This window comes from Rhinopithecus roxellana, chromosome 15 (assembly GCF_007565055.1).
Source record: "Rhinopithecus roxellana isolate Shanxi Qingling chromosome 15, ASM756505v1, whole genome shotgun sequence".
NCBI classification, from domain to species: Eukaryota; Metazoa; Chordata; class Mammalia; order Primates; family Cercopithecidae; genus Rhinopithecus; species Rhinopithecus roxellana.
The window spans coordinates 71146478-71161901 of record NC_044563.1 but is presented as its reverse complement, the minus strand read 5'-3'; the positions used below and the strand labels follow the sequence as shown (position 1 = coordinate 71161901).

The 15424-nt window shown below is 39.2% G+C and overlaps 1 protein-coding gene across 1 annotated transcript in view; it reads right to left on the bottom strand.

The window, feature by feature from the left end:
• Positions 1–15424, bottom strand: part of CDON (cell adhesion associated, oncogene regulated) — a 102288-nt gene that overhangs the window by 42111 nt on the left and 44753 nt on the right. The window contains 6 exon segments of the mRNA XM_030918424.1: positions 387–685; positions 4978–5331; positions 10534–10803; positions 12391–12678; positions 13644–13787; positions 14975–15121. Coding sequence (XP_030774284.1) covers positions 387–685; positions 4978–5331; positions 10534–10803; positions 12391–12678; positions 13644–13787; positions 14975–15121 — 1502 coding nt within the window.

The window sequence follows — 15424 nt, the reverse complement described above, 5'->3', positions numbered from 1 at the left end:
CACAGACTCTGTTCAAACAGTTGTTTTTAATAAAAAACTGCTTTATTTGCTAAATAAATAGTATTCTACTACCTTAGAGAGGGAAGGAGTTTGTATTTTAAAAGTGGTTATGAACTTTATATTGAAGGGTTAAAACGTTTGATTACACATGTAAAGACATCATTGGGTTCCTAGAATTCCAATTTGGGGGGAAATTATACTTCACTCTCAGTGTTTTCCTAGGATTGGTAAATCCAGCATGACTGGGATCTCTCTGACAAACTCATCAGTCTGGAACACTCCTGTTCTGTTTCCTGCCATTCCACAAATGGAAAAGACAACAGTGTATGTCATACAAAGAATGTTCAGGTGTGAGCAGAGAAAGATGATAAACGACAAGATATTACCTTTCGATATTTCACAAAGTAAGCATTGATGGGCAGCCCACCATCCTTGCCTGCCCTCCACAGCAGGTTGTACGTGTCTGGTGTGTGGGTCTGTGGGGGGCTCAGTATGATGGGGGCGTCAGGAACAGAGATGCCGCTGGCATTTTTCTCTGGTGCTGATTCCACTGCACTGGGATGGACCTTCACTGGAAATAAGCTCAGTAACCCGGTTTCTGAACCATCTCTCTTATTTCTTTCATCATTCTGAGCAGCATCAGGAAGTGTGACTGTCTCTGCTTTTGTATTTGTTTCAAAAGGAACTACAGGGAGAAAGAGAGAAGAGAGCGTGAAGAAACCCTCATTTCAGCGTCTTTTACCCAGTTTGTGACGTGACTGCCCTCACTTATACTGTTAGCACAATTTGAGCCCTGGAAGTTAAAACAGGTAACACTGCCATTTATAATTCATGGAAACATTTAACCTCTCTAGTCGAAATCTTTTCTCATGGTGGAGCAAATGAATTGCTTGAAAAACCAATTATATGATGCAATAGTGTAGCAGTTAAATGTTTTTATTTGTTCCTTGTTCTCTAAGAGTATTCTTTTTAGTAATAATAATTTGCTAGTTTAACCTCAGAAGATTTCAAGTTGGCTGGGCATGGTGGCTCACACCTGTAATCCCAGCACTTTGGGAGGCTGAGGCGGGTGGATCGCTTGAGCCCAGGAGTTCGAGACCAGCCTGGGCAACATGGTGAAACCCTATCTCTACAAAAAACACCAAAATTACCCAGGTATGGTGGCACACACCTGTAGTCCCAGCTACTTTACTTGGGAGGCTGAGTGGGAGGATCACCTGAGCTTGGGGAGGTTGAGGCTGCAGTGAGCCATGATCGTGCCACTGTACCCCAGCCTGGGCAGCAGGCCAACTAACTGCTACCTGAGGGGATCCTGCAACTACACCTGTCTCAAAAAAAAATTAACAAAAGATAAAACAAGCAGGCAGCCTTAATACTTACTACTAACAGCATACAGAATATACAGAGGAAGATAAAAATAATTTCTTTGCACTGAAAAAATACATAGGTTGCATATAGTCAAAGATAATTACTGAGCACATATTATGTGCCAAGCATTGTATGAGCTTTCTTATAAACATAATCTCATTTAATTCTCAAAACATTCTTAGGTAGATGGCAATACTCCCATGTTACAGATGAAGAAATTAAGGTTCAGAGAGACTAAGTGACAGCGGCCAGGAAGAATGTTAACGGTGCTGCTGTGAAAAAAAAAAATAAGAAGGAACAACTCATGAAAACAAATATACTGCCAGTACAATAAAACCTAAGGAGTGACAGCGTGGTTTCTCTAAATTGCTATTAACACTGGCAACGGAAAATTCTATTTTTCACTCCTTTTGTGGCGGAAGAGTGCAGAGGAAGCAACGTACTACTTTCATTTCCAAAATGAAGTCAGATTCCTGGTAAAAGGTGGGTGTGTTTTTGGGAGAAGGGCTGCACTGTAGCAGAGAACCAACAGAAATAGGATTAACAGTGTAAGGTTAGTTCTCTGTTAGTGTAAAAGAGAGAAAGGGTGTGCCAGAAGCATCTTCCATCAGAGAAAACAAGAAGCTAGTGAGGAAATAATGTAGAAGAAAACTAATTAAGTTCACTGAGACAACTTCAAAATATTGCTCCTGGAACAGCAGTGTTTATCTAGTGAGTCAGACTGCAGACTGATGTTCAGGGTGTGATCTGGTGCCTGCTAATGCAGAGAGACGGACTCAGCAAGTGGAGGTAATTAACTGTGGCTTGAGGTAGTGGAGAAGGATCTTTTTATCATTAGAAGTTTAGTGGATCCTCCGGGCAGTTTTCCACTGGGAAGTGGGATCTGGCTGTAAAAGAGTTTAAATGCCACATGCCTCAGTTTATACAGAAGCATGAGAAAAACGTTATCCTGCAGCTTCTCCACTGTCTTGAGTATCAAAATTCCATTTCTGTAAGATTTAAGATGCAATGAGACCTCTCCAGAATTTTTATTAAAAGGGGGATTCAATTAACTTTTTTCTTCTGTTTCAATGATATAATCTGGGCACTTGAGAGATACACTCAATACAACTGAAAAGACCTTACCAGTACTTCCCCAGTATTTTTGCATGTATTATCTCAACTTATCTTCAGAACTCTATGAAATGGGTAGAATAGGCATCTAGCATCTTTTAAGGTGGAATGTTTTTTGAATTGGAAAAGAGATTGATGCAACTATGGCAACATAAATAAATTTAATGACTCTAAGTGGAAACTAATTAAATAGGGAGGGAGTACAACCATATCTGTCAAAGACGCTCCCACTGTGACCACTGCTGCCAGCAACTCACACCCAAACTATTTAGGAAACCCACGCCAACTCCCATTATAGTTTTAAGGAGTACCACACACTCTACAAATATTTGTACATCCAGGACCTCAAAAACCCAAGGTCTCTGGAAAGAACAAAAGGCTGGGGAGGAAGTTCTCTCTTTCTCTAACCTAGCTTACTCTCGCCTTTACAGTACAGTAGACAATGTAAATGACTTGTCAGGATGCTAGAATTTCATAAGGCTCAGATTCCTATGCAAAGAAGTGAGTTGTTATGTATTGTTTTGAGTTTTAATAAACTCAGTTGGATCTTAATAATTATACTAGAAAATTTAAAAAAGACAATGTAGGACCTCTTTGGTAGAATATAGCTGATGGGGTTACCATATACAAAAGTGGTATTTATCAAGACATAAAATCCTGGAGCACATGGGAATCTTAAAGATCTTCTGAAGTTAGTTCATATAACTTCAAAGGGCTTCTGATTTCTCATATTTAAGATGAGGAAGTTAGACAAAATGTCTAGTTCCATCAGCCATAACTATGACATCTGGCTCTCTATATTCTGTATTCACATAATCCCTTCAGCTAAATTCTACCCAAGAAGCTCCTGCAACTACGCCTGCCATGCAGCTAACGATTTGGAGCAGAGCCACTCTTATTTTTGCCTAGAGGAATAGAAATAGAAAACACACACACATATTCATTTATAGGTGCAAATTTATGTAACACTGAACTACTTTCTTCATTTGAGGATTCTTAAGGTTCCTAAAATCAGTAACTATTTCTTCCTTCCCTTAACACTGCCACAAGAGATCACTATAATTTAATAATAATTAGACAGTAATAATCATAACTTTATACTTAGTATCAATGGAGGGCTTTCTATTGCCAGACACCATTCTAAGCACTTACTATGCATTAACTCCTTGGATTCTCACATCAACCCTATGAGTGCGCACCTTCACTATACTTGTTACACAGATGAGGAAACAGAACAGAGGAGTTCGGGGATTTGCCCTTAGGTTACAAAGCTGCTAAGTGGCAGAGCCAGGATTCTGACACAGCCCCTGTGCTCAGCCTCCACATCTCTCCCATCTCTAACATGCACAAGAGGATAAGGGGAAGCCCCCGGTCTCCACCACTTCTCCTCCACCTCCACCTTCATTCAGAGCAAGAGCATCCTGGTTTGCACGTGAAGGGAAATCGTATGTGCACATACAAACTCTTTTTATTTCAACCATCACTCCTCTGCCAAGGACCCCCCGTTGGCCACTGCTCTGGCTAAGGGTGCCCACACACTGGTCGTGTGGTCCAGACTGTGGCGGATGGGCCAGGGGAGAGGAACTGTGGCGACAACTGTGAACTCACTAAAGCAGGGAATGCTGGATCCCAGACCTGTCTAGAAGGAGGGACGTGGGCTCTGAGCTCAGCATAAGCACTGCTCCTTGACCCCGTGGGCTCTCTGACCCGTGGAACCATGGCCCCAGGTAGAAGAGAGCCACGCTAAGCCCCTTAAAGCAGAGGCCAGGGTCAGAGACCTCAGTTACCCGAGACTGAAGGCACTATTGCCTTTGATATTGGACCTCTCGCAGGACAAGTAAGGTGACAATCTACAGCCAACTGACTAGTTGTTGGGGACACTGCTCTAAAAGCCTACTGATGGAAGGTTTGAACTTGAATTAAGTCACGTTTGAGTTCATTTCCATGAATATTAATAGTCTATATACCAGTACATCAAAAATCATACATAGTTTTTAAGTCATCATCACAAAAAATCAGTAAAATATGAAGAATAAATATTATACATCCCATTAGAAAATAACTTTGGATAAGACAGAGGGAATATATACAAACAGGTATTACTTAATAGTACCAAAACTCTACATTCTCAATGAAGGCCAGTCCTTTAGACCCAATACTGTAGTTATCAAGGGCATAAAAAAACGTCTGCAATATCATTTTCGGTAGCTTAGAAAACCAAAAACATTAATCCCAAAGACAGGTTATATTCTGGGCCTGCTCCCAAATGAGAGCTTTCTATATTGCAACTACAATCTTAACAAACACATCAGACACAGAGACCAAAATTCATGTGATTCACATAAAGCGAAATACCAAGAAACACGGTTCCACATTTCACTGTCATCAGGAAAAAATACAGATTGCTGGACTCATTAAAATAACATTTCAAGTCAGTTTAACTTATATTATAAAAGGAACTTATTCAACTAAAAATAAATAATAATGGCAACTCACCAACCATGAGAGATGCTTCTGCCTGTGTGGTACCATGTTCATTTGTAGCTTCGCAGATGTATTTCCCCGCATGTTCCTGAGTCACAGCCTGAATATGGAGAGAGCTTGCACCAGCTTGGGACATGACGAAGTACACAGGCTCCAGGTTCAAGCCCTCAGGTCTTGATAACTGTGATTTTCGGGATTTAGATCTCAGGACTTGAGATGGATGGCTGGTTATCAATCCATGGCTGTCATACCAACGAATGACCGGAACCGGCAGCCCACTGGCATTGCAGGACAGAGTGACAAAGTCTCCGTCTGCCACCTTTGCACTTGCTGGTGCCGTAATTATAACTGGCTTGAATCCACTGTCTATTAAAAAAGTGATTATGAAAAATTAAGAACACTGTAGTATCTACGATGCAAAACAATTTCATTCTATCATGTAAATGTGGGAGTAATGATTAAAACCAAGATAGCTACCTCCTAGTTAGTTCCCTTCTCAACTTCCACCAAGTAAAACTGTCAATAAATAGTAGAGTTGTTTCATAGCTGTAGGCTCCTAAACATTTCCTACATAAATTTCCTGTCCTTCAGAAAGAAAGGAATATATACAAAGAAATCTTTTGAGAGTTTTTCTGAAGCTACACTAAACATATTTGACCACTGCAAATATAGAACATATGAAGTTGAAACCTCAGACCTTAACAGGAAAATGTGTAAATAAGTATAAAAGCAGATAATTTTCCTTCAATAAAATGGTCAATTTTGTGGGGTAGGGTGGGAAGGGAGGCAGGAATTTGATTATAAAAAGCTTGGGAGAAAAAAACCTGTTCTGAATAGAAGTTGATACTGATGATACCTGTATTTTTTTCCCATAGACATGAACAGCATTTTTGTTTCTAAATTAAAGTGGCACCAAGTCTTTCCTTTGGGTCTTAATATTCTCTGGAGGCATTTTTAAGAGAGCTTACAATGGAGTATTGACCAAAGTAATTGACATTTTCTCCAGTATGTCTCTTTTTCTCTAGTCCTCCTTCCCATGTCTGACAAAACCACCCAACAACTGATATCAGATTTCTGGATTTTTGCCAAGCTACTGAGTGTAAAATGCTATCTCCTTGCTCAGAACATGTATTTTCCTGAGGTCTAATGAGGCTGTACATCTTTTCACGTGATTATTTGACATTATTAATTTTTGTCCTCTGTGAAATGGCCTTTGTCAGTTTTTCTATTGGGTCATGAATCTTTTCTGTAATGATTCGGAGTTCTCTGTATATACTAGATTCTGTTCTTTTGTTCAGGTATGTATGTGACTAGTACCTCCTTCCTAATGTACTGCTTATCCTTTCAGCTTTTCACAGTATCTATTAGGAAGATGTTTTCATTTCAATGTGGTCATATCGTTTAAAATCAGTCTTTTAAAATGTCTTATTAAAAAGTTTTACCCACAGATCATACATTCTTCAATGTTTTCTTGAAAACTTTTTTCATCTCATCTTTCATATTTAGATCTTGAATCCACTGAGAATGTATCTTTTATACAATGTGAGTAAGACACTGAGTTTCACTTTTACCTCCATGTTGACAGCCAGTTATTCCACATCAAAATGCGAAATCGGTCTCCTCCCTGCTGATGTGCAGTGCCGGCTCAGTCAAGCCCTTACATGCAAATGTCTTTTTGAAAGTCTCTATCTTGTTCCAAGAGTCTATCTGTTTCTGTACCAATATAATATTTTCTGAATTACTACAGGTATTTTAGATGTTTAAGGCAAGTCTCCCATGTTCTTTTTCTCCTTCTTTTAGAGTGCCTTTGCCATTCTTGGGCCTTGGGTTATCCATATAAATTTTAGAATCAGTTTGTCAAGGTCCTTAAAATACTATGATGGGATTTTAATTAGAATTGCATGAATCCACAGAAAATTTTTAGAAAGACCAGATAACTATATAATACTGAATACAATATATAATATTGAGGAACTGGTATATCTTCTTATATAACTGGCTATGCTTTACCGCTATAATATTTAAAAAGGTGGTTTTTAAATTATACTTTCTGTTTGTTGCTGGTATACAGACAGGCAACTGATTTATTTTTTGTTTTTAAGAGACGAAGGGTGCAGTGGCGCCACCTCAGTTCACTGCAACCTCCGCCTCCTGGGTTCTAGAAATTCTCCTGCCTCAGCCTCCTGAGTAGCCGGGACTACAGGCGCACGCCGCCAAGCCCAGCTAATTTTTTTTTTTTTTTTTTTTTGTATTTTAGTAAAGACAGGGTTTCACCGTGTTGCCCAGGCTGGTCTCGAACTCCTGAGCTCAGGCAATCCACCTGCCTCGACCTCCCAAAGTGCTAGGATTACAGGTGTGAGCCACTGCACCCAGCCAAGGCAACTGATTTTTGTTCACTGGTCTTCATCCATCCACCTTGCTAAATGTTATTATTTATCATAACAGGTCATAATAGGACATACAACAGTCATAATAATGGCCAGCAAACTATTTGGGATAGTCTATGTTGACAATCATATTGGTTGTAAATTAACAATGATCTGGGTTCTTTCCTTCTTTTACTTTTCATGTCTTTCTGTGCTGGTTAGGATCTCCAGTATAATGATGGCCAGAAGAGATTTTCAAAGGGAGTGCTTCTTATATTTCATCATTAAATGCAATGTTTCCTGTAAGTCCTTGTTAGACACTCTTTATTAAGAAAGTTCAGGCCGGGCGCGGTGGCTCAAGCCTATAATCCCAGCACTTTGGGAGGCCGAGACGGGCGAATCACGAGGTCAAGAGATCGAGACCATCCTGGCTAACATGGTGAAACCCCATCTCTACTAAAAAATACAAAAAACTAGCTGGGCGAGGGGCGGGCACCTGTAGTCCCAGCTACTCGGGAGTCTGAGGCAGGAGAATGGCGTAAACCCGGGAGGCGGAGCTTGCAGTGGGCTGAGATCTGGCCACTGCACTCCAGCCTGGGCGACAGAGCGAGACTCTGACTCAAAAAAAAATAAAATAATAAAAAAATAAAAATAAAAAAAAGAAAGTTCAACTCTATTTCTACTTTTCTAAGTGTCTAACATGGGTACTCAATTACGTCTAATGTTTTTCCATCTCTAGTGAGATAATCACATTGTTTTTCTCCTTTATTCAATAAATAGAGTGAATGACACTCTATATTTTCAAGTGGATTTCTGGGATAACTGTTTGGAAATGACGTCTTTTCTTTTTTACACTGTCCTGTCTTGTTAATATATTAGTTAGGATTTTTACACCTATGTTCATAAATGAGACTGGCCTTTGATTTTCCTTACTTGCACCATCTAACTGAGTTTCTGGAATCAAGACTGGAGAGTTTCCATCTTTTCCTCTTCTCTGAAACAGTTTGTATAATATTTGAAACGGTCTATCCTTCAAAGTTTGGTAGAACCTCCATAAAATCATCTGGCCCCTTATTTTCTTTGTGAGAAGATTTTTAACTCCTAATTCAACTTATTTGATAGGGTTAGGACTACTCAAGCTTATTTCTTTTCCGTCAGCATTGCTAAGTTACATTTTTTCCTCAGAATCTGTCCATTTCTGTCTTTATTATAAATTGTCATAAAATTTAGCTTAATCTATCTTTAATTGCTGTAAGACTTGTATTTATAGCCCTCTTTTGTCCCTAATATTATTTGTACCTGCTTTCTTTTCTTTGGGTCATTTTCCCCAAAGATGTGTCCATTTTCTTAGACTTTACAAAGGGCCAACTTCTATCTTCATTGATCCTCTCTATTTTATCTTTGTTTTCTATTTAATTGATTTCTGCCCTTATTTTTATGATCTTTTTTCCTTTCTTTGAATCTATTTTGTTACCCTTTTACTTCACGCAGTAGGTTTTAGTCTTACTAATTTTCTTTTACAGCCACAGAAGGCTGTAAATTTCCTTTGAAATTCTATTTGGCTGTCTCTTACAAAACTGACTGTAGCATTTTCATTATCATTCAGTACAAAGTATTTTAAATTTCCATTACGATTTCTTTTTTGATCCAACTATTGAGAAGTATAATTTTTAATGTCCAAACACATGCCAATTTTTAAAAATTATGTTTTCATTATTAACTTCTAAATAAATTACACTAATGTCAGAATATTCGGTCCATATATTGATTCTCTGAAATTTAAAATATTTATAACTCATATCATAAACAATGGACTTCCCTATAGATAAAGAACTCCTATAAATCAAGAAGAAGAAAGACCAACAACCTAATTTTTTCAACGAGCAAAAGACAAAGAACAGTCAATACACAGAAACGCAAATTTAAGGGACTCAAAAACATGAAAAGATGCCCAACTTTACCTGTAATAAATAAAAGAAATACAGATTAAATGGTTCTTTTTTTTTTTTTTTACTTACTAGATTGGCAAAGACTTTAAAAATTGACAATGCCCCATGTTGGTGAGGGTTTGAGGAAACAAGGAGAGTTAAGTGTTGCTGGTGGGAGTGAACACTGGTAACGACCATGGAGAGTGATTCAGTAATCTCTACCAAAATTACCAACACAGATGCGCTTTTATTCTGCAAATTCATTTCTAGGAATTGCTTTTACAAATACTCACACATGTGCAAAATAATCTTTGTAGAAGGGTATTCATTATAGAACTACTTGTAATAGCAAAAGATTAAAAACAACCATCAATCAGGTACTAGTCAAATTGTTACAACTATACAATGGACCACTAAGCAGCAATTTTTTAAAAAGGAATGAAAATACTTTTTATGTACCATGTGAGAAGATACCCCAAGATGCTAAGTAAAAAATGTATGGTAAAAAATGCTACCACTATTTAGGTAAAAAAACAAAAACAAAAACAGATATTGTTATAAAATGCACATACACTCTCTCAAGTTGTGTGAAACCACCTGTATGTGTACTACATACAAGGCTGCTCAAGAAACTGACAAAACTAATTATTTCTAAAGAGAGGAACTGTCTAGAGAATAAGCGTAAGACACAGGCTGGGCACAGTGGCTCACGTCTGTAATCTCAGCACTTTGGGAGGCCGAGGCAGGTGGATCACGAGGTCAGGAGATCGAGACCATCCTTGCTAACACAGTGAAACTCCATCTCTATTAAAAATATTTTTTAAAAATTTAGCCGGGCATGGTGGCAGGCATGCCTATAGTCCCAGCTACTTGGGAGGTTCAGGGAGGAGAATAGCGTGAACCCAGGAGGCAGGGCTTGCAGTGAACTGAGATCGTGCCACTGAACCCCAGCCTGGGCAACAGAGTGAGACTCCATCATAAAAAAAAAAAAAAAAAAAGATTAAGAGAGAGATTGTACCATATAGATTTTTAAAGTATGAAGAATCTGTTGAAAAGTTTTTAAAAACTTTTTTTTAATGAGCTTAATTAAATAAGATTACTTCTTCATGAAAATGCCTACCCGTCACTAGCAAGGAACATGGAAAATGAACACCGTTCTTGTATGGTGCTAGGGTTATTTTCTTTTAGTAAAAATAATTTCATTTTTGACCACAACAAAAGCCCACCTGGAAAATAAACGTTCTTACGACTGGCATGACCTAAAAAAAGCCTACCATTTTCAATTTCAAGTCTTCCAGTAGACTGCATAAATCCAATCCCATTATCTGCTACACACTGATACATCCCGGCATCATCCACGGTAACCCCACTGATTTTCAGTCCGTTTCCTGCAGTTAGATGTCGTGCGGAAGGATGAATAGGTTGTGCATTGTGAAACCAGGTACAGTTGGGGGCTGGGTTCCCACGAACGCCACAGGTAAAGTGTACTGTGGCACCCAGAGACACTATCTGATCCTGTAGTCCTTCAAAAATGAAAGCATGTTCTGAAAATAAAACACACAAATTAAACTCTAGCCCTCAAAACGGACTTCTTAAATTATCAAGTCATAAAAATCTTCTTTCTACCAATAACCAGTTGACACAAAGTTGCACTGTTTATTCACATTCTTCTGTCTGCTGTGGTAATCAAGAAAAAAATTAGAAATGTTCCACTAATAGGATAAACCATATGTTACTAATAACATATCGTCTCCTTTCACAGATTACTCCACCCACTTAACTCCCCACAACATAAGGGAATACACACATATACACAAATAGTTTCTAATCCTGGGCTTCTCTTAGCATTTATTTCAGGTGATTAGTTTGAAATACAGTAATAATTTCCCTGGATTTCACACTAAACAGGAGCCAAAACAGAAGAATGTTTATTCAGAGGTTAAATTATTTTTATGGTCAACTCAACTTTGAGGTTAGATGTGTAACAGGCGAAAACAAAAAAACGAAACTTCCTTTAGGGATCCTTAAAGTCACTTATTACCCAGAAAAAGTAAATCATTTATCAGAATTTGTAGCATATGTCTAAATTATGCATATTAATCCAGTCCTAATCACTGAGTTCCAAAGCCCACTTGTCATACACTTACGTTAATTCCAATGTTGCTAACCTATAGCAGGTTATGGTTATAAATATTATAAATACATGCAAAGCGTTTACAACAATTTTATTCACTATTAAACCACTTTCCCCCTATTTTTTTCATGAAAATCTGTTTCAATAAAGGAAAACATTTTCTGCAGCTACACATAATAGTGAAGTAGGTAGCTGCTTAGAAAGAAAGGAATAGTTTTGAAATAAAGTATAAATATAGAAATGTGGGTGGAAATAATTCAATTTTATCACCCAGGCATTGGTAAGAGCATCCAAAAAAAGAAAATTAAATTAAATAGACTGATTTCTTTTTGAGATGACATTTTCTTTTTTGAGACAGGGTCTGGCTCTGTCGCCCAGACTAGAGCGCGATAGCGTGATCCCAGCCCACTGCAACCTCCGCCTCCCGGGTTCAAACCACCCTCCCACCTCAGCCTCCCAAGTAGCTGGTATTACAAGCCTGTGCTACCACACCCAGTTAAATTTTGTATTTTCGGTAGAGATGGGGTTTCGCCACGTTGCCCAAGATGGTCTTAGACTCCTGGGCTCAAGTATTCCAACCTCCTCCCAAAGTGCTGGGGTTATAGGTGTGAGTTACCGTGCCTGGCCTGACATTTTCTCATTAGTACTCTGTCTTAGTTACTACTACTGGATACTACACACAGATATCAGCTAGATTCTTCCATTCTCCTGATTTCCAGTTTTTTCCTCCATGTTATGAAGAAGAGAGAATAATCTCTATATTGCATAACTAGGTTGGGGGTGAGGTTTCCAAGAATATTCCATGTGAAATGCTCTATGCCACTCAGAAAAATGGCCTAATTCAGCAGTCCATTATAAAAATGAAACTTGTTCTGGCTAGGGTGTAGGTATTTCTAGATATTCCCTATTTCAATTTCACAAATGGATCTTTCCTTCAGATATCAGTTAGACCAGAAAAATGGCTTCATTTGAAAAACATTAAAAACTAACATCTTACCAAGTACATTAACCATGTAAGTCACATATTTTACATCTCCAGACTTGTTTCCCACCATGCAGGTATAGTTTCCAGAGTCCGCTGGGTCAATGCTATCTGTGGCAAGATGAGAATACAACCTTCTCCAGCTGCTTCCTGGTGCAATGTCCTGCCCGTCCTTTAGCCAATACACTTGAGGAGCCGGGACCCCACTCACCACACACTCCAAGGTTACGGGGCTACGAGAAAGAACAGCTAATGCCTGTGAATGGGTGGGGTGAAGAATGTGAAAATCATCTGAAGAAGGACCTGGAAAAGGAAACGAGACGAGAGATTATTAGTAAGTCTTCGTTTCTAATCTCTTGCTTAGCAAAGCTGTGGGTATCACTGTTTTCCCACGTATTCTTTATACTACAAGGTCCTATTTGGCAGTTAAATCCTTTTTAGTTGAGAATTAAAAGATTTCTGTGGTCTTTTAGGGCTACTTCTGAATTGGCGGTTTGGGAATGCAGAATTCCCAACAAGTTCAGAAGCCACGCCTTCACTGTGCTCTAACTATTGGTGCCACCTCAACTCTACCGCCATAACCTAAAAATCAACAGTGATTTTCATCACATCTGAAAGAAAGAGGACAGACATAGCTCTTTTTTTTTTTCTTCAAAATTCACAGACACCAATTTAATGACCACTACTATAAAGTTGTATCTCCTCTATTTCTTCTTGTTTGAACAAAGGGCAAAATTCTCCACGTGTATTCACTCTGTCACCTTGGCCAAAATTCCCTTCTGTAAGTTACATTTTTAAAGCATGTACAGTACTCTTCTATAATGCATTAATGTACTTACTTTTTTTTTTTTTTTTTAAGATAGAGTCTCACTCTGTCATCCAGGCTGGAGTGCAGTGGTGCAATCTCAGCTCACTGCAACCTCTGCCTCCCACGTTCAGGCAATTCTACTGCCTCGGCCTCCCAAGTAGCTGAGATTACAGGCACGTGGCGCCACACTCTGCTAATTTTTGTTTTTTTAGTAGAGACGGGGATTCCGCCATGTTGGTCAGGCTGGTCTCAAACTCCTAACCTCAGGTGATGCACCTGCCTCAGCCTCCCAAAGTGCTGTGATCACAGGGGTGACCCACCATGCCCAGCCTGTATTTCCTCTTTTGGTAAGACTTTTTATGATAAACAAACAGGATTTGGAAAAAAATGAACTATCATTGCCCAAATTTTTATGAGGACTCTTCCTCTTCCACCAGTTACCATTCTCCCAAATACTTACGACTCACAAGGAGCTTTCGGCCAATAGGTTCAACTTTTAACTGATGTGTGACAGGATTATAAGCTGCACATTTGTATGATCCCTTGTCCTCTAAGGATACATTCAAAATCTGAAGATTTCCTGATGGAAGGATTAAGTAATTCTCTGAGGAAGGAAGGGAGTGCAGTTAGGCCTCTCCCTTTATGAAGGACACCACAGCACAACTAAAACTCACAAAGTTGATCATTATGCTTTATTCCATCTTATTTTGTTTTATTTTATTTTATTTTATTTTATTTTATTTTATTTTAATTTATTTTATTTTAGAGATGGGGGTCTCACTCTGTCACCCAGGCTGGAGTACAGTGGCATAAGTACGGCTTGCTATAGTCTGGAACTCCTGGACTCAAGCGGCCCTCCCACCTAAGCCTCCCGAGTAGCTGAGACTACAGGTGCACGCCACTACACCCAGTTAATTTTTAAATTTTTTGTAGGAATGGGGTCTCACTATATTGCCCAGGCTAGTCTTGAACTCCTGGCTTCAAGTGATCTTCCTGCCTCAACTTCCCAAAGTGCTAGGATTACAGGCGTGAGCCACAAGACAGCCTGCATTACGTTTAGACATGAGATTAGTGGCAAAGAAGCAATCAAGGAAAATTTCTTAAATGAAGGAAAGGGAAAGTCAAAGCAGAACAGAAAAAAAAGGTCAACAGAATTAGCATAGCAAATCAAACTCGGCAGAAGCATTTTAACGATAGCGAATCTCAAAGCATAAGAAACATGCTTCGACTTTGGCAAACCTCTACCTACAGCACTGGTCACATGGTGTTTCTGCATTGTCTAGTCACTCATTTTTTTCCCACAAACACATATCAAGGGGCTACTTTCTGCCCACAATGGCCAGGCACAAGTGCTATGGCAAGGAAAAGAGCAGACAAAAACCCTGCATGCATGCAGCCCACATTCCAGGAGGGGTATGTGGCGAGGTCAGAGAAAAAGACATACAATCATAAACTAACAGAAATATGAATAACACAGTATCAGGTGTGATCAATTCTATGAAGAAAAGCAAAACTAAATAAAGGGGCCAGAGAGCACCAGGTATATTATTTTAGATAGGACCATGAGGGCTATCTTCTCCAAGGAAGTGAAATCTGATGGGGGTCTGAAGGAACTGAGGGAGTGAGGCCTCAGGGGACGGGGCCGTAATTATTTGTATATTGTAACCACTTGTTTTAGTCCTCGCCACTCATGCCTTCTTGTATCCACAGTTCATCTCTAGCACACAGAGCTTAGAAGCGGCTTATTTAACGAACATTTGTTATGTGTGTGCTTTTCACAAAAGGTCTCACCTGTGGAATGTTTCAGCCATTTTCCCCGGATTTTATAGCGCACCTCAGCTTTGGGGTTACTCTCTGGTACCCTGCAGCCAATGAAACCAGCACTTTTTTCTTCTGCTGTAATAACATGCTTTGTGGATGAACCAAAATCACCAAGAACTGAAATAAATAAGGAAACAGATAAATAAATAAATAAATAAATGCAAATTTGAATTCTTTTTCCCAAAGGAAGTTTAAAAATTAGAAACAACATCTGCAGCATGGCCTTTTGTGGCAGCTGACCCCAGTCCAAAGGGCTGCACGATCTTTTCATCTCAGAAAGCAGCTGGGGCAAGCTACTCAGGAGGCTGAGGTGGGAGGATCACTTGAGCCCAGGAGGTTGAGGCTGCAATGAGCCAAGATCGTGCCACTGCACTCCAGCCTGGGTAACAGAGTGAAACCCTATCTCAAGAAAAAAGAAAA